The sequence below is a fragment of the Asparagus officinalis genome, chromosome 3 (assembly GCF_001876935.1).
Source record: "Asparagus officinalis chromosome 3, Aspof.V1, whole genome shotgun sequence".
Lineage (NCBI taxonomy): Eukaryota > Viridiplantae > Streptophyta > Magnoliopsida > Asparagales > Asparagaceae > Asparagus > Asparagus officinalis.
Window position 1 is genome coordinate 36,292,212 of NC_033796.1, and position 20,556 is coordinate 36,312,767.

The 20,556-nt window shown below is 39.8% G+C and overlaps 1 protein-coding gene across 1 annotated transcript in view; it reads right to left on the reverse strand.

Moving 5' to 3' along the window:
- LOC109833791 (THO complex subunit 2) overlaps nucleotides 1–10,865 on the reverse strand; it is a 52,134-nt gene extending 41,269 nt beyond the window's left edge. The window contains 10 exon segments of the mRNA XM_020401607.1: nucleotides 1,183–1,316; nucleotides 1,400–1,468; nucleotides 1,592–1,639; nucleotides 1,734–1,808; nucleotides 2,954–3,034; nucleotides 4,010–4,072; nucleotides 4,179–4,238; nucleotides 7,089–7,130; nucleotides 10,351–10,476; nucleotides 10,553–10,865. Of these exon segments, the coding sequence (XP_020257196.1) occupies nucleotides 1,183–1,316; nucleotides 1,400–1,468; nucleotides 1,592–1,639; nucleotides 1,734–1,808; nucleotides 2,954–3,034; nucleotides 4,010–4,072; nucleotides 4,179–4,238; nucleotides 7,089–7,130; nucleotides 10,351–10,476; nucleotides 10,553–10,687 (833 nt within the window). The 5' untranslated portion in view covers nucleotides 10,688–10,865.

Sequence of the window (20,556 nt, forward strand, 5' to 3'; positions counted from 1 at the left end):
TATAATATATATATATATATCATATATAACAGAATCTGTTGGGCCGAAGGCAAACAGTTTATGTTCACAACTGGATTTTGGATGGCCATCTGCAACCATTAACCTTTAGCGGCATACCCAATCAGCACTGCCTATACGCTGAACGTAATTCAAATAATTGAAGTCACTGAAAATGTATTCATCTGATAACTATCTAACTGCTGCTGAGGCCTATTACATGTAGAATCCACATTTTTGATCCAGCTATTAGAATCTTTGACCCCCCCCCACCCAAAAAGACACACTACACCCCCAAAAAGAAAAAAAACCTCCTCCCTGGCAAAGATCAGAAAAAAAGGAAGAGACCATTAAATCTAAAAGTTTGCCGCAACCATATCTTCTTGCCATGTATAGTCACAAACACATACATAATAGCTGAAATCTAAATGAGACATGTAACAGCTGAAATCTAAATCACCAGCAGGATACAGTCTACATACATGCCATCAAGATCCAGTCCAACTCAGCTTAAACTATTATGACTTTGCCATGTTTCCTCCTCAAACACCTTGTTATTTTTAAACCTCACTCGTCATTGTACTATCCAAGAGAAAACTATTGTTCCTAAGTCCTAACAGGACTAACTTGACCTAATAGTGTTGTCTAACTAGTGCCATAATCCATTTGCAGCAGAACCATCCCACATAAATGAGCAGCAGACGTTGATGTAAGACTAATGACAGAAGTAAGATCTGGATATGAAGGAAAGCAGAAATAGGTGCATACAAGCACATCTAGACAACAACAGCAACAAGCTAAAGCGCGTGAACGAATTTACTTCAGGATTTCACCAATATTTCATTTCAGCCGCATAATGCCAATTAAGAAGTATAATCTATACATAGAAGCACATCTAGACAACAACAACAACAAGATAAAGCATGTGAACAAAATTTACTTCATGATTTCACCAATAATTCATTTCAGCCGCACAGTACCAATTAAGAAGTATAATCTAGACGGTCAGTCATTCTTGCAATTTTGTGAGCCAAAGAAAGAAACAGTAGATTACAAGTCAAAGTCAAAAGAATGCCCTTCTTCTTTCCTTGCTAAGAAAAGGAATCAAAGGATAATAAGACCAGGCAACACCAAGTAAGTGAAACCAATTAAGCACAAAAAGGAGAATATGAAGAACATGCTTACAAAGCATCAAGATCGATGAACTCTGCTTTAACCAGTAAAGCTGCAAGCCTGTATAGCCCCGGAGGAACCGGGGTGTCTACTTCCACGCGCTGATAGTATTGGAACTTAAACCCCAAAATTTGAGCAGCATGTGACTGTTGGAAAGAACCATAGAAGTAATCAACTTGAAGAAAATAAGGTAATTATCTTACATAACCTCACTATGACAGAGACATACCTTGGGGAAAATAGGTATAAGGTTATAAAATATATTGTTGTCAGGATAAAGTTCGAAACATTCCAAAACCTGATGCAACCACGCAAGCAGGCAATTTTATCAATTCAGCTTGAATTAAGTAACAAGATCTTTCTATTAACAGCGAAACATATAAAATACAGCTACTTATCTAAGAAGGACAATATGACTTACGATGTCAAAAACACGGTTAGGGTCCAGATCAAAATGCCCAATTAATGACTGCAAAATCAGCATAATGGCAAGCAATAAGTTAATTATTTAAGTAAAAAACATCATATGAGTTTTATTTTCTGAAATCGTGAAAAACTTAAACCTTAATAGTGCTGATTGTCGCTGTTGAAGAACTCTCTGTCATGAAATCTAAACCGCCTTGACAGAGAAGTGTGACCTACAAATTTCAGCAACATGCGCATCAAAAATGAGGGAAATACTAGAAGATGACTGGTACAAGAAAATGAAAATAGGAACCAAGCATGTATTTTGCTATCATGCTAAGTGGATGTGAACCATCTTCATGCATTAAAACAATGTTTTATGGAGAACTGAAGCTGCCTCGAAATATTACGTTCCATGTATGACAAAATTGCCAGCCGAATAGCTTAAGCTAATAGATAACTCAATCAAACAAAACATGGAAGCCTTCATAACAAATATTTGTGGACGACCTACAAGTCGTTATTTCTATCCAGCTCTGCTAACTACCATGATCATCATATCTTTTTTGCAGGACATATTTAAGCTGCCTTATTTATGCCCCAACTCTCCTTATCACCCCCCTCAACTATTAACCAATCACTCTGCTTAACTGCCACAGTCACTTTTATTTATTACCTGCATCAGAATGTATTTTTTAACCTTCTAAAGTATACTATTTGATATGGCTACGCTCTTCGGTGGTAATTTATCATTATTACGCAGTTGGTCTCCTGGTTAATTTTTTACTTCTTCATCTATTTATTCATTTTTTATTTTTATTTTTATTTTTTACTGCAACACTGGCTTAGTTTTCTAACACTAGTTTATTATACCATCAGCAAAGATGTTATTGGTTCGCTTTCAGGTGTGTACATATGCTTATAACAATATTTCAACTTTCAGAAAAAGGAAGCATGAAGCAAAGCATTAGTCTCTTTGCCAGACAAAATGTAAGCTTCAGCAGTAACAAGCACAATTTATAATGTTAGAAGAGGTGATCATGGAAGAGGGAGTTAAAATATTTCTATCTAGAACAAAGTTTGATACACCAAATTGAAGGAAATGAGAACAAACATTCTCGCAAAATCATACGACAAATTATAAAAATGTAATGTAATAAACTATAATATACCCTCCATACTGCATTATATTCTAGGTAAGTGATTCAAAGAAGCACAATTGACTCGTAGACTTGCTCCTATAATTGTCAACTAATCAAAATCACAAGATCTACCAACTGCTTAGTGAGCAGACTCCATGAAGCTGTCAAAGTAAAATAATAAAAAAGAACCAGAAACATCAATGGCCATAAAATGATAAAGATCCGATTTTCCTCACCAGCTTGGCGTAGCCCTCACTTTCTTCCCGAAGAAGATTGAACTTTGTTTGTTGATAAAGTAGACGGGTGTTCACTCTGACCTAGAAATTTGGAAGGACAATGACACGCTAAAGTTATTAAAACGCATAAACAATGTGAAGAAGTAAACAAATAAAAGCATCAAGTTTTTTACAAGGAGACAGAAAATTATCAGACAAGCATGAATAGCAGGTTCGATATGTGTAACAACTGAAATAGACAAGTTCAAAGCAACATAAAACAACACTACAATGAACATTGGGTGCGGATAGATCCACAACATGAGCTAGGCAACAAACTAGTGTTTATCGCATAACCTTTATGGATAGGGGTTATGATGACACTAATAATATTACTCTATAACTTCTTTGTCCTATCATAAGGAAAGAGAGGATCAGCTACACTTACATCTGATTATTTCAGAAAATTATCTAATTACACTTACCTTTGCAGCAAGCTAAAAATTTTATAAATCTACACCGAAAACAGTTAATATTCAAGTCTGAGTACTAATTTTATAGTTTTCTCGCTCTACACTTGAGAGTTTGCAAATAAAAAACATATGAGATTGTTCTCAGAATGTATGGCGTTCCAGCACCAAACAGCTTGAAAAGAGCCTGAAAACTTAAAACATGAGGCGTGTAGTTTTTTATGTAAAATGATATTTCCATCTTTACAACTTCGATGCTGGATGGACCTAAAACATGTCTCTTCAAACAAACAGGAGTAAATCAATTAGTAGCTAACTGGTTGCTTTTTTTATCTCAATTTACCAGCATGCCTAACTTGCCTTCTCTTATTTAAGGCATGTGATATAGGGACCGACTCTGTTGAAGGAGCAAGAGGAGCAAAACACATTTCCCTTTTTTCTTTTTCTTTTTTTCTTTCTTTTTTTTTTTTTGGGGGGGGGGGGGGGGGGGGTAACTAGGAAAGATCAGGATTGGGAATACGAACGTTGAAATCAAACTGTGCTAGTTTTATAACCTCAACGTGAGGTTTGCAGGAAATGAAATAATGAGAGCGAACAAAATCCATACCTCTTTAGCTTTCAACTCTTGAGCTTTTATCTTAGCCATGTCAGACTCCCAAAGAAATTCTTCCTAAAATGTGGAGGATGAAATTTAGGATTATATCTAAGAACAATGTAAGATGACTAAACTCATAATACAACCATCTAAGTTAGTCAGGTTAGGTAACGGGACTCACCTCACAGCGCTCCTGCAGAAGCCTTGATGGAACCAATAAAGAATCAGCCAGCCATTTTGCCTGCTCCAAGGTCAAAATAAGTACAGAACCAACATCATGAACAAGATTTTGCACCACTGGTAATAAAAAATTAAAGGCAGAATTAAAAAGCACAAAATGAATTGCACAAAGCACCTCGACTCTAAAGACAAATGGCTAAATGGTAAATGCACAACGTAGTTTGAATAAGTCTGTTACCAAAAGAAGTAACCAGATCAATTGCAATGTTGTCAAACATCCAGTATCCTTTATCAACATGTAGAGAAAAAGAAATGAACTCATAAACATAGTTCCTTGGTTAGAAAAACTTGTCTGATAATACAACATGATAAAGGCAACCTACTGGATATTGCATTTGGAAGACTCCTAAAAGGTAAAATAAAGATGGCCCCCTTGTTTATAATCAGCTATTAAGTCCCATTTGGCATGTCCATTTATTTGTTGCCCAAAAATCTGGCATCAATAATTAGTCACTCGTGCAACCACGAAGTAAACTTAGGTGGGGGAAGAGCACTTGCACCAACTAACCAAGTGGAGTTAAATTTTTAACTCTCCCCCCAAATTCTTGGACTTTTCTAACCCCTCTACTAGTAAAAAGCATCACCCAAATCTAGCTCCTCTACGAGGTTTTTAAAAAAAAATAAAGAAACCAAAGTATCCCCCACATCCACGCGCGCGCACCCAAAAAAGATCTATAATTAGATGAGGTTGTCTGGCACTTCCACTCATATAATTTATAGGTATCGACTTTGATCGAATACCTATAAATTCGAATTCAAATTCATGTCAAATGGGTAAGGTGTCCAAATTCAATTCAATTTATTAACTAGATATTAGGTAAATATTCACGAATATTTGTTAGCACACTTAGTTAAGGCACTTGCTTCTCGAATATGAGGCCAGGTGTTCAAATCCTATGTTGGTATATCATTTTTTATTTTCTTTTCACATGTGCATAATTACTTAATGATTATAATGATATCTTACTACCAAAATTATTAAATTCATATATTTATAAATTATTAACTTATACAGTTATCAATAGTAATATGAATATAAAAATTAGTATAATGTAATAATGTAGGAAAACATCTCATTACATATTTTAGATCTACATGAATTCTATTTCTATCAAACCTTTTTAGCAACTTAAGAGTGTGACCTAAGCTAAAATTTGCATAAGAATGTATTTCTAATATATATTTTGTTATGATAAATGTCAACATGGTAAATATCTCAAGTACAACTTTAAAAGATAAATATTCTATGATAAATTAAATTTAGAGGAATGAAATGTAAAACATAAACGAATATTGATAATCAACCGAATTGAATACACCTTTGGCTAAATTCTATTTGTTTATGAGCCGAATACTAAAAAATATTCATTTACAATTAAATGAACTATCAAGTCGAATATGACCGAATATCTAGACGAATAATAACTGAACAATTTATCAATTATTTGGTTCATTTCCACCCAAGCCTATAACTCCACTACTCAATCATTAGCTAATATACATGTTACATGTTTATATAGGTAAGAATAACAAGCTTAAAATATAGAATTGCATCCAATACTAGCAACAATATACGCAATAAAATTTAATAAACAAAGATCCTCCTCTCTTATGATTATGCACTTATGCTTTCTATTTCTACCGAAAGGAAACATCTTTAAAAGACGCGTGTGTGTTTTGTGAATACTTATTACTATATGCAAATTATCCAAAATCCTCAAGCCTTTTTCTACTTTAAACATGTATTCCTTTGTTGTTGTTTTCCATTTCACCTGCACCCCTCAAAAAACTTATATATACTCATTTCAGGTTGAGTGTTGTATATACTTCTAACGTTCCAAAGTTTGCTTGTAAATTCAAAGAGGCTTGTAAATTCAAAGAGGCACTATGAATGTAGGAGTGTCAAAGGTAAACACTTAGCAAAAGCTTTTTTCTACCAACCTACTATATATAGCATTTTTAGTTATTGCAAATATGCCCCTTAAAATGTCTTTTCATGTACTTGTCCAGATATAAAGTTTGTCTGTGTACCTCAAATTTCAAACATACACGTTAGATTCCATGAGAGACTATAAGGATATGTGCTCTAATACCATCAAAAGTTTTCCCATCCTTTTCTTTTCCTCGTGCACCAATTTATTAATGGTATTCAAATGATGCTAACAAACTTCTTTGTCATTAATTAAGAGAGAAGTGTTTAGGTAAGAAGTAGGGTGGCTACAGTGACTAAGCCTCTAAGCCTCAGGCCATATAAAAATTTCAACTCACTACTATGTAGCCGTATGCAAATGTTCTCTACTACTAAAAACAAATGATACATATAATTTTGTATATAAACTTTAAAAAAACAACTCTATGGCTATAAGCAAAGATTTTGAGATCACAAAACACAAATATTTATTCCTATCAACTTCTACTTTTACCAAACAATTCACAAACAACACTTTTTTCATAGTGCAGATAAGATAAGCAGTTCGACCAACAAATTGCTTAGGCAAACAAAATTTTCCGCACTAAAATTAGAATGATAATTCCACTTAACATCAACAATTAGGTGTCATAGCAGATAATTCAATGATACAGGAACTCTTCGTGTGTCCATTTGTGTATGTATGTACAACTTGCACTCAAAGTGCACATGCTGATATGAAAATATTTTGCCATAATGAAATGGGAAACATAACACAAATTCAACGAGACGAGATGTCACTAGCAACATATTTACAATGTATAGTTGCACAAGAACAGCTAATGACCAATAAAGTATATCATGAATTAAAAGAACACGAGAACTCACCAGAAAACTAAATCAAAATAAATGAATATAAGCAAAACAAAATCATTTCAGTACCATTTTAACAAGGCGGCCACGATGATCCCCAGGTAATGTAAGCTGCAAAATAATGAATGCTTAAATTAAATTAATAGCAAAAAATGACTCAATTATACATTCCATCCTAGACCCGTGCAAACAGGTGAGAAAAAAAGCTAAGAATAATCAAAGGTTAAAATTTAAAACAATTGAAAGTGTTAGTGACTCCTATCAAAAAACTTAAAAAATAATAAAATACAGAATAATTAAGAAAGTATCACAATATACATCAACCAAAAAAAAGTTCCAACGAATTAGTAAAGTTGGAAGCAGCATTAAAGTTAAATTCTCTATTTTTCAAAGAATAGAAAATATCGCCATTTTGGACTAGTGGACAAGAATAAAAGTGCTCTCTCCTGCATATTAATAAAAAAATTGTTGGAGAATGAAAATGTTCCTAGAACAGAATCACAATTCAGCCCGCCAAAGCTTTACAAGTAATTGACTATTAGAAGACTTCATCAAAAGATTTTGCACTCTGTTGAATCCTGCGCTCCGTTGAACTCTCCCTCTTCACATTATATACCAAAACATTTGTTGTAAATTAAAGAATATCCAAGCAATCAGTATGGTAACAACATCTGCATCCTCCATTACATGTGTAATCTAAATGTGTATTTCTCATCCATCAGTTATCAGTATATTAGATCTTTGAGAAATGAATTATGAGGACCAAATATCACAATGTTCAAATGTTATTTATTTCATCAAGGATACCCACCCCAATTATGAGTTTGCAGCTATAACAAATATAGCATTTTACAACCTGGTACGCAATATCACTGGTAACTGTAATAGTAATATCCAACATTAAGCTAACCATATGATTAATGGGGGCTGCTAAAAAAAATCATTGCGGATAAAAACCGAAAAAAAACTAACATGGGACAATAATTTAGTTATTGAAGTCGAACATTAAAGTATGTCTCTTACATGATGTGGGCATAGACCGTATAATACCATAAGAGTTGCTAAAATTTTGATCAGGAAGATAGACATTAGACATGAATACTATCTTTTAAATTAAAAATAATAAAATCAATATGGTTTTCCCTAGAAAACACCTTTAAAATAGGATCATTATACAGAAATTACCTCTCATTTCAATTTATACATTTTTAAAGGTTATTTTTGGTTTTTAGTGAAATTTTGCCTTGGAGTTTGTTGATTGGGACAAAAAACCATTTTAAAGACGGGTTACATATAAATTGAAAATAAAAGGTGGTTTCTACATAATGGCCCTATTTTTATGGTGGTTTCCAAAAAAACCCCAAATTAATACTAAGAAAGAATATTTAAATAGTTAGGTGCATACAAATAACATTTTACATGTAACTTGAGTTAGGTCTGAGTAAAATGTAATTTAAATTTGTAGCTATCTATGAATATTCTCAATCTCAAAATTATACAGATATATTACTAATTACTTTTGGTATGGCTTTTGTTAATTACTTGCTACCTAAATAAGTTGTGAAATTCACAGCCCAATAAATCCATTTTGAGACCTTGCTATTTAAGCTAGAGATTAAGATGCTTTTTATATTAAAAATAAATGCTTAAGCTAAATGGATGTTATGTAAAAGTATTATGATTTCTCACAGAAAAACAAGTTTCATGCGGTATGGACGTTTTCCAACGGATGCAAGCAGGTCCACCCCTGCATTTGACCAATGGTCATTTCGCTAAGTTGATCAGTTAGAAAAACTTGTAATTGTAACTAAAGTGAGGATGACGTTTATATTGCTATAATCCTAGCATTGACATAAGCGTGTAAACTATCTTATTAGCATTTAGCAACAAAAGCCTGATAGTCAAGTTTATGCATGATGGTGTTTATATTAGGGAACATTCTTCCTGGAATCATCTACCAATAACATCAAACATCAGCATTATCAAATCATATAAATTCACTAAAAACTTCGAACTCGGCATTTGTGAGGTCAACTCTCAAACCATATACAATCGAAATCTTATCTCCACCTGTTGTCATTATCTATTAGGGAACATTCTTCCTGGAATCATCTACCAATAACATCAAACATCAGCTCCCCCTCCTTGTTCAATTCCCAATATGAATTCCAGGTATCAAGTTTATGCATGATGGTGTTTATATTGCTACAAACCTAACATGGGCATAAGGATGTAAACTATATGATTAGAAAGGAATTTCAAATTACTCAAAAGTGGCCTTTTTCACCAAAATCCGAAAGGGAAGGGGGCAAGTTTCCAATTAAACGGTACTTCTTTCTAGAAAAACCAGAAAAATGAAGGAAGTGTACACAACTCATATAACATTATTTGTTTCTTGTCAATGCTTCACTATCCCAACATGTCCAAACATGACCACAGACAAGTAGTTTTCATCACTCAACGCTAGAACATGAAAGTAGGTATACGGGTCATCAACTTTGAATAAATATTCCTGAAATTTTTGGTTTGACCAAACATATCAACAGACATTTTATCTGGCATGTCACCAATATTGCAGTTGTACAAGATTTATAAGTTTTGCTTTTTTATATTCTTGATGCTCATATCTCACAAGTTATTACACACTGAATATCGACTTTTGTTGTATTCTTCGTTGATGCTCATATCTTATAAGTTATTACGTACTGAATATCGATTTTTGTTGTATTCTTAGTTGTGTTATATGAATAAACCTTCTTTTGAATGTTTAAACTTGGATTTTACATTTGATGAACAACATTTAAGACCCCATTCATTAATTTTGTTAACATTTGTATATGTCACATAAGAATATCTTTCATCCACTACGGCGCCTGCTATTAAATTCCCCCGACATGTAGCTCGACATTCACTATTCAACATGTGATCTCCTGATTGCCAAGTACCAAACATCCGCCATTTAGAACCTTGATTATTGCATGCTTCAAACGCCCCCACTTGCATACTATTAGCATATAGCAAGCCAAATAAAGAGATGCAAGATTACTGATCGACCAGGCAGCACAAGGGCCGCAGCGGCTGCTGCCTATCAAGAGGAGTTCGCTGATGAAGATTATTTGTTCTTCAATCTATTGGATGGGATAGAAATGAGGGAACTTATGTCTCGTAAATAAGTCAGCATCCAACTCCGCTTCCGGCTTAGTTATAAATTCAGGAAAGTGTCGCACTGAACTCTTTCTTTGTATGTGATTTTCATAGGTATTATATATGCAATAGTTTTTTGCTTGAAAACTATTTTGAGAGAGAGAGAGAGAGAGGTAAGAAAGCTAACATCTTGGCCCATATGAGCGATTATATCCGCAAAGATGGAACCCATCTCCTCCTTGCTCTCCTCCTCCACGAACACCACCGAATCCAGCGCAGCCCTGCACTTTTGAAAAGGCAAATCCCCACGAACCTACAAACAGATAAAAAAATAAGCAAAAAAAAAGAACCAATTAAACTCGAACAAGGTAAATTTTTAAAGAGCTGACCATGGACCAGCAGAGCTCGTAGAGGAATCGATTCATGGGGACAGGATCGGGTAACTTGAAACCAGCGTTGGATCCCTTCCATTCTCGCAAGCATTCGTCGGTGATGTACTTGAATTCGGGGGTCTGGAGAGACATCTCGACGAGGAGAAGGCTAGGGCTAGGGCTAGGGCTAGGGTTTCAGACGCTATGAATGAAGAGGAACGGCATGAATCGGGAGAAGGAAGAAGGGAGCGAGTGACAGAGATTAGGGTTTGGGAGGTTTTTGGGGGAGAAAGCTGGCCTGATTGCTTTCTTGTATGAGTTTATTTGGGATTTTTATTGGTTTTATGTGAATGTGAAAAAAGAGGATCTGATGGCGGTTTTATGAAAAATTGCTTTTAGGGGGTGTTTATTTTAAATCCTATATTTTTTTGGATATGGATTTCACCATGGGATTTGAAATCCATAGGTTTTTAATATGAATTAAGATTTCTAAAATGTTGTTTGTTTCATCAATATTTTGAGATATGTAATCCTATAATTTGTATTTTGTTTGTTTCAAACTCAAATTGTAACATTACAAAATTTAGAATTTGAAATTCAGCCTAAACCCTCTCTCAAATAGTAGATTTCACAAATGCTATAATATATTAGTTTTTTATTAGAGATTAATGGGTATCCTTGTCATAGGAGGGGGTTTCATCCTTGACGCCTATGTGGCGCAATCCCCACCATCCTCATAAAGTAGAAGAGAGTGTGTGAGTTGGTGGGGATTTGTGCCTAGTTTATGAGGATGGTGGGGATTGTGCCACATAGACGACAAGGAGGGAAATCCCCTCCTATGACAAGGATACATATTAATTTTTTTTTATTATTTGGTATTCAATATACCAAAAAATATTTTGAATCAAATAAAGGTTATGAAATCCATAAACTAAAAAAACACACTTCTTCATCCTAGAATTTGTAATTCACCCTATATCCTAAAAAAATTAAAACAAACACCCCCTAATAGATGGACTTAGAAGTCAGAAGGCAACCGCTAGGGGTATGTTTGGTTGTGCTTTTTTTTCTTATAAGTTTCTGTAGATGTCAGGCTATAGCATATTATAGGTTTTCCTTTGTTTGTTTAGGTAAATAGGGCCCTAATGTGGTAGCAAAAAATCTGAGTTGACAGCCTCTAGCTAATTCATAGTAAAATACTCTATCTTGGGATAGTATTACTGTAACAGGCAGATCTAGAGGAGCCATTGTTTTCTGTTTTACTGTAACTATCACGTAGTTTATCGAAAAAGATCCAAACAACCGCTAATTGGTTATTAGGCTCGGGCCTGAAAATAGGTTGGGAGGTCAGGTTGGCTCAAGGTTGTGGGGCATAGATCTTATGCTTTGAGCTCATTCTCATTTTACCTTTTTTTTTATAATTACATATAGTAGTCTCCTAGCTCATTCTTATGTAATAAATAGTCCCCGCATCTCGGTATTAGCTTATTAGTCCGTCAAATCTTTAATTTTCTTGCACATTTGTCCCTCTTATTAGGTGACGTTATTTTATGAGAGTGGATTTCTATTAACTTAAATAAAAAGTAGATGATTTTCCTATTATACCATCACCCATAATTAACATCATCATTAAGATATTACCAACCCGTTTTATAATGGGTTTATACCTGCAACCCACTCTAACTAAAATCCAAACCCACCAACTTCATCTTCTCTAACGACCAGGACCCTAAACCTAATTTAAAGCTTTTTCTAGCGATTATATTCCCAACTAGAGTTAGAGAAACTAATAGAATCCCTGACAAAAGGACAAATTTTTTAAGAAAATTAAAATTTTGAGGAACAAATAAGAAAACATTGAGATTTGAGGGAGCATGAAGGAATTAAGAATGATTAAGGGAGTATTATGCAATTACCCGTTTTTTTAAGCAATATTTTTCTTTCCTTTCTTTTTTCTTTAACGCCCCACACCCAAGCCTAACCCCCCTCTCCCCCTTTTTTGTTTTTTCCTTGAACTTGTGTTTGCACTAATTGGGGATTAGTCAAATAGTACTCAAAACTAGAACAAAAATAATTTGTGAGATAAAATTTTATAGTGTTAGTCAACTAGAACTAGAATAAAATAGAATAAAATTTTAAAGTGTTAGTCAACTAGAGGTCTAACAAAACTAGAACAACTAGAGGTCTAACAAAACTAAAACTGAGATAATTGTACAAAATTATCCCAATTTTTTTAACTTTTATATAAAAAATGAGAGTTTTGGTCTCTCAAATTATCCTAAGTTTGAGCTCGAAACTAGGTAGTAAAAATAGAACTCCTATTTGTTTTATTATTTTTTATTTTTTATATTTCTTTTTTTTTCCTTTACTTCTTTCTTACTATGGTCATCACCATCATTAGACCATGCCGTTAGATAAGATATTGTCTCCTCTTAGTCACCTTTGATATGTTTTTTTACCAAATATTATAATTATATAATTAATTTAAAAGCAAAGATTGTATCAATCCATAATTTATTAAATAATAAATTAAGAAATGAGGGAAATAGATTTTAGGGAGCAAAAAAGGAAGAAAAATGAGAAATTTTTTAAAATATATTATAATAATCTCTTTCCTTTTTAGGGAGCAACAAAATGTATTATAATAATAATTGTCAATATCTTATAGTCTAACTAAAAGCTATTTAATAGTAAATAATATTTTATTAAATAGTTATTAATCAATAATAGTAAGTTTAAAATACATAAATAGTATTTATATCCTCAAAATGCACAGCATAGTGTTATTTTCACCAATTGAGATTCGACATGTTTTTTCCTTCTTTTCCTTTTTAGGGCTATTTGGTTCGTTTCCTAGATATAGGGAAATGCATTTCCATGTACAAAAACATAAGTTTTGAGTTTTCCAAACTTTTCCCAGAAATAGATTGTTTCGCTTTGGTTCGCACAAAAAAATGGTGGAAAACCAATGTATTTATTTTTCTTGTGTTTGGTTCGCATGGAAAAAAAAGGAAAACTTTTGTTTATATGGCAAAAAGCTGACGTGGCTGCAGTTTTCGTCGATTTCACGAAGTTGAGGAAGGAATTGGGGGAGAGAAAAAATTTTGATGTGGCGGCGATTTTCACCGAGTTTTCCTTCTTCAACCCTAGCGAACCAAAGATGGGAAAAAAACTGACGGAAAGCTTATATCCTACGTGACCACGAAAAATCTGATGCGGAGGCGGTGTAAAACTTTTTCACCGAGTTAAAAAACAAACCAAACAGCCCCTTTACATACATCGACGAAAATGGTACCAATCATAATCTTCTGTTTATGATTCATTGCTTTAGATCAAATTAAAAATTTGATTGCGAAGATCTCGTCATTCGAATATTTTGCCATGCTCCATAAGTGCTCAGGGCTGGCCGGCTAGGATTAGGCACATTGTAAATGTCAATCTACAAGAAATTAATCAGATATCTCATTGGCCGCATCAATTTTTAATTGTCTTTGTGAACAAAGACAACGTGGGGGTCAATCAATTCACGCGGAAAGAAGAAGTGGGGGCCACGCATGTGAGAAGAGTCCAATGGGTAAATTTGTGCAGATAGCCAAGGTCCAACAGGTTTCTTCACCGGCCCACCAAAACTATTATAAATATGCATGTTTACATAGGGTTTTGAGTGTGGGAGAAAAGTTGTTGTGGGAAAAGACTGCGGAAAAGAAAAACGCAGAGGAGAGGTTTAGCCGGCTGTTAAGGAGAAAAACAGAGAATTAAAGAGAGAGATTTTTGTAGACGGTAAAAAAAATACCTCTATAGGCTTACAGGAGATTCGCCTACGAGAAGAGCTCGCACGCTCAGTTCTATGGCACGGGCCTAAATCGCATAAATGTCGGATATGCTCGGTTCTAGGTTCGCCTTACGGTCGGCTCGCCAGCACGAGTTAAGATCGATCAGGATGGCGGAAGTTCGCCTTTCACTCAACTCGCCTGCCCGAGTACAGAGTAGAATCCGCCAGCAAACCCCAAGACTGTCAGTATAGCTGGGTATCCGCTACCCCACGTGCTGAGATGGACCTTCCCATCCCTCTCGACCCAAAGGGAGAGAGCACAGTACCCCAAGACCGTCAAAACGGCCGCTCACAGTACGCACAGCACGAAGGTCTGGACAGGTGTCGAGTCAACCTGAGCATTCATAAATGCGACTCACCTCGGCTGTCTGAGTCAAGAGCTGGATCCGCCGGCACTCGGCAAGTTATGAACGACCCCCAGCCGACGCTTCCGCAGGAGCAGGAGATCCCCCTATTTGGCCAGGCGCGTCCTCAAGAGCCAAATCCTCTTCCTCACTGGACAATGCCTCGTGAACCGAGACATTGTCACCCTCCTCAGATTCGCCCGCCTCCTCGGATGAGCGATTCGCCCAAGAATGAGGACCCTCCTCACCTGCAACTTCACGGGTAGGATCAGCTACAAATACACGGAAAAGAGGTTAACAGAGACCCTTCGAAAAGGACCCTACTAACGGAAGGAAAAGTAATGTTAAAACACACGCTTACCTGAGCCGGTAGACCCCTCCTCGTCTCCAGCCTCCCCTTCTTCGTCGGAAGGAATGGAGATCACCTTCCCAATCGCGCCTGCATAGGTCCAATACCAATGTCAAAAGGTATGGGATCATCGTTGCGATCAAAGACGCTATGCAAAAATTACCTCCTGATGCGGACGCGGAAGCCGCTGGGACTCCCGTCTGTGGCCTCACACCAGTCTGCGAAGGAGCGTCCTCCGAAGTCGCCAGAGCCGCCCCCAATGCAGCAGAAGGGGCAGGCAGTGCAGCTCCAGATCCAGACGTCGCTGCTCCAGGAATGCTTACCTGGGGAGCATTATCCCGACCTTCCGCCGCTCGGATGGTCTCTAACGGCGCCTATCGTCTCGTCAAGCCGAATGGCGATAAGATCATGATGCCCATCAACGGCAAGTATCTGAAGAAGTACTACCCCTAGTTCTCCTTCACCAACTCTCACGAGTGCAAGAGTCTAAACTGGCCCTCACACCCTCCAAATGGTACACGAGGCTAAACTGTTCCTACTTTACCCGCTCTGGCGAAAGCCTCTGTTGGAACTCAATTCGCCTATCTTTTCCAATGAGATGGCGGATCCACTCAAGTCGTTCACATTACGATAAACACATTCAATTCACCTATCTTCTCCAATGAGATGGCGGATCCACTCAAGTCGTTCACATCACGACAAACACATTCAATTCGCCTATCTTCTCCAATGAGATGGCGGATCCACTAAAGTCGTTCCAATCACGACATTCCCTGTCAAGTTAACATTAAACCTCTGACAAAATCCACTCACTAATCCTCTTCCAAAGGATGGTGGGTCCCCAAAGTCGTTCCAATCACGACATTCCCTGTCACGTTAACATTAAACCTCTGACACAATCTACTCACCAATCCTCTTCCGAAGAATGGTAGATCCCTATAGTCGCTCCAATCGCGATAACACCTCATTAAGTTAGTGATCACCTCTGATGATTGGCGCCGTTATCCTTATGGATAGCACAGCCTAAGTAATGGCCAACCATGCGACGTGCTATTACTTCTGTCAGTAGTCACACTCTTACGTCCCTGAACTATTTGACCTATTCCAGATGTCCTAGCATTGCTTTAGGATGACTGATGGGTAGAGTCTACCAGGCGGTGACTCCTACCACAATCAATTGTCACATTCGGCGGACGACCTGTCTGTCGATTCCCCAGGCAACAACTCGCCAAGAGGCGAGTTGAAGTTGAAATTCTCCAGTTGGCCGCAGGGACAAGCGATTGTTCTCCACTGCAAGCCAAGTACTGCCCTCTCAATCCCATGGAAGCTACAACGCGAAGATCGGAGTTGACCCGATCCCACACTGTGAGCAACAGAGGACAAAGCAAGAGCCTAAAACGACTAAGTCAAAAGCAAGATAGTCGAGGGTTCGTCAAAATTCAACTCAGAGGCTATGGAACAGAGGAAGTCGCTGCAGCGGTTTTCTTAGCAGATTTTCTTTCTCTTGAAGCAGGAAGAACTCTGCTAAAGAGGGGCGCCTACGGATATATATGCCGAGAAATCCAACGGCTGGGATTCATCGCCCCAAGCGATCGAGCGGTCCGAACGCCCTGCGACGCTTCGAACTCGACGCCATTAAAGGCTACTCTCGAGACCCCAAACCGACAGATCGGATTGGGCACGAGAGGCGAAGCGACCGGTCGCTTCACCATAAATAAGCATTAATGCGCCTGCAGAGTCTTAGCTGGCAAGCACTCGGACACGCCGACCGACACATGGCACGAGCTTCGCCCGTAGTTGGATCTCCGACTGTTGGACAAACTCGCCACCAACCGAGTTTCGCCTACGGTTCAAACTCGCCAAGCAAATCGAGTCGGGTTTCCAACAAGCCCACCACTATACGGGTTTCGCCCGCAGCATGAACTCGCCAACAGTTGAGTTTAGCTTCCACAATCAATTGAGTTTCACCAGCAATTCAAATTCGTCAGGAATTGAGTTTCAGCGTGCGCAAACCTCACTGATGCTTTAAGACAATACATTTGAACAAAGTTATGGTCTTTGCAATTGCGAAAGTCATAATATTACGTTCGAAGAAGCAAAACATGCACCCAGTGTTTAAAACAATACATTTGAACAAATTTATGACTTCATGAACAAACAAGTCATAAATAAAATGTCTTAACACTACCACAAAGTAGAAGTCTTAGTCGAACACGCTGAAAGTGGAGATCTCTTCTTTGGTCGCCTCCACCTGGCTCGCGTGGTCTTCCCGAGCCTTGTTTTCAGCAGCCTTTCGAATCCGGTCCTCGCGGTTCGACCTGGCGGCGGCATCCGCCTGGCGCAAGGCTTGCAGGCGTCGAGTTTCCGCCTCGGCATTCTTACTGACCTTTATAACGTCAGATTGGAGCCCCTTCCACTTCGCCTCTGCCTGCCCCAATTCGGCCCTCAGGCGAGCCATGGTGCGGTTGAGGTCAATAATCTGCTCCTCTAGCGAGTGTTGTTGACCCACCCAAAAGTTGGTAACAGATTCCAAATCCGCTATTTCCTTAGAGCGGGTCTCCTGCTCCAGGGCGTCCTGACGCTTGACATGAGCCATGCAAGACTCCATGTTGGCCTCCGGACCTCCCCGTAGCAAGGTCTCTAACCTTATCATGTGTGGCTCCAAGAGACGGAGTTCACGCACGCAACGGGTAGCGAGACGGTTTTCACCTGATCGCCGTAAATCGGCCACGCGATCATAGAGGGACTGCCTGAAGCTGTCGAAACTGCCCATGCCGAGTTCGACGAGGGAAATCGCCTGTCTCACAGCGCTCTCGAACTCTTCGATACGAGCCTGCCAGGACAAGGACTCGGAGGGAACAGGCTTTTGGCCTGGAGCGAGCGCCGTGATGGGCGGAATTTCGAGGCAAGGTTCGGCTCCCGGCTGGGGAGCAGGATCTGAAGCAGCGGAAGTCGCAGGACCCTCAGATTCGTCGTCCGAGATCAGGATAGGCTCGGCCGCATGCTCCTCGGCAGCCGACGCCTCCTCTTGACCTGTAAAACACGACAACAATACAGGGAAGAATCAGAAGAGGAACACCTACTGAACTCACGCGAAAGTCGAAGCAGGAAGATACCTTCAGCCGCGGCGGCCTCAGCAGCGCCTGAAGAAGACGGCTCCTTCCTTTTCTTGGAAACGACCCTCTTCACCTTCGGTGCCATTAGGAGAAGGAAGAAAGGGGAAATTCGGGCTTATGAGGGAAGATGATGAAGAGGCTGTAGATCCTCTTAATAGAGGGTAGGGACGTTAAATACCCTACGAGTCCTAGACGGTTACTCAATATTCGATTAGACCATTCGGGGCTAAAACAGTTGAAGGGTAAGGACGAACAAGATCTGACGGTTCACGACCACGATCTGCAACAACGGCCCGAATCGGGCGCGAGGGACGAAGAGGCCCACTACCTCGCATTTAATGCGAAACAGCTAGCCCACGTCTCCTTAACCGGCGTACACGTGGATTAACATGTGGCCCACTGAAAGCGGAACCCGGTCAGAGCCAGGTTCGCCGTTAACTCCTGCAAATCCACCTGCGAACAAAATTCGCCTGCAGATGAAGTAAACTTGCAGCAGAAACTCACCGGTAAGAATTCCTCTACGGTTGAGGTTCTCTTACGGTCAAATTCTGACTAATGCATGATTACGAAAATGGAGCACACACACCAAATGACAATAGGCCAAAAACAAAAGGGATAATTTCATTCGTGAAAAAGAAGTCCTATTACAAGCGGAAAATCAAAGGCAAATTACAGGGATTTCAATCTCAGCTCCGCCTCACGAATTTCTTCAGCATGGCGAAGCTCAAGCCTTCTCAGGACCTCTCGACGAATATCTTCCTCTGTGCATGAGATCAAATCCTGAATAGCCTCTCTGACATCCTTGAGAGCTCGATCCTTCTCCTCGACAGAGTCAGTGGTCAATCGCCGGCGAGATTTAACGCCCTCCAACTCTTTTGCCACGCGATCACGAGCCTTCTCTTGAACGGCCAGGGAAGCCTGTGCTTCGGCTACAACCTGTTTCAGCCTCTCTACTTCGAAGGAGAGTCGGGAGAACTGGCTATCGACCGTTTCCTCCTCGCGGGCCACCCGTGCATCCTCGGCTTTGACCTGCTCCGACTCTGCTGACAACTTCAAAGAAGGACGCATCGTGTTCAAGAACTTCCCTGAATTCTTCGAAGGGGCAATTCTCCTCCAAGACCAGCCGGGTGCAGTGGGCCAAAGTATCTTCGAAATTGGCCAGAGCTCGCTCCACCTGTGTCTTTCGCCAGCGTTCCAAGGGAGAGAGGGCGGCCTCCTCCGCCGTGGATGAAATCACGGTCGAGGCACCTATAGCCGTAACCGTAGGGGTGGTAACGGGCACCACCGGAGCCGGTGCGACCAATGACGCCCTCGGCGCAGTGGTCACAACGTCAACAGCCGCCGCCGACGAAGAAATGGTCACCTGCAGAGAAGGAGCCTCCCGTTGAAGTGGAGACTCTCGCGCCGAGGAACGACCCCCAGCCGACGCTTCCGCAGGAGCAGGAGATCCCCCTATTTGGCCAGGCGCGTCCTCAAGAGCCAAATCCTCTTCCTCGCTGGACAATGCCTCGTGAACCGAGACATTGTCATCCTCCTCAGATTCGCCCACCTCCTCAGATGAGCGATTCGCCCAAGAGTGGGTAGGATCAGCTACAAATACACGGAAAAGAGGTTAACAGAGACCCTTCGAAAAGGACCCTACTAACGGAAGGAAAAGTAATGCTAAAACGCACGCTTACCTGAGCCGGTGGTCCCCTCCTCGTCTCCAGCCTCCCCTTCTTCGTCGGAAGGAATGGAGATCACCTTCCCAATCGCGCCTGCATAGGTCCAATACCAATGTCAAAAGGTATGGGATCATCGTTGCGATCAAAGACGCTATGCAAAAATTACCTCCTGATGCGGACACAGAAGCCGCGCAGAAGCCGCTGGGGCTCCCGTCTGTGGCCTCACACCAGTCTGCGAAGGAGCGTCCTCCGAAGTCGCCAGAGCCGCCCCCAATGCAGCAGAAGAGGCAGGCAGTGCAGCTCCAGATCCAGACGTCGCTGCTCCAGGAATGCTTACCTGGGGAGCATTATCCCGACCTTCCGCCGCTCGGATGGACTCTGCTGTCTCATCACCACGGGCCTTCTTAGCCGCCCCCGCTCGGGAACTCTCGGCCGCTGCCTCCCGCTGACGCTTCGAGAGAAGGGAGCTACTCGGAGACAGAAGCGGCGCCCCCATTTGTCCAATGGTCGGGCTCTGGACCGGTCCTGGGCGCCTGGATTCTCTTGGTTCACCAGGAGCATTCAGCGAAGGACCGGGGGAAGGAACTCGAACCTCGGGAACCTCGGATTCGTCTAAACCAGCGTCGAGACCCTCGGTGTCCTCAACTGGATCCTCCGAGAACAACTCCCTAGCAGTTTGATGGCCCCTTCGCCTAGAAGAACGGAGAGAGCCCCTGG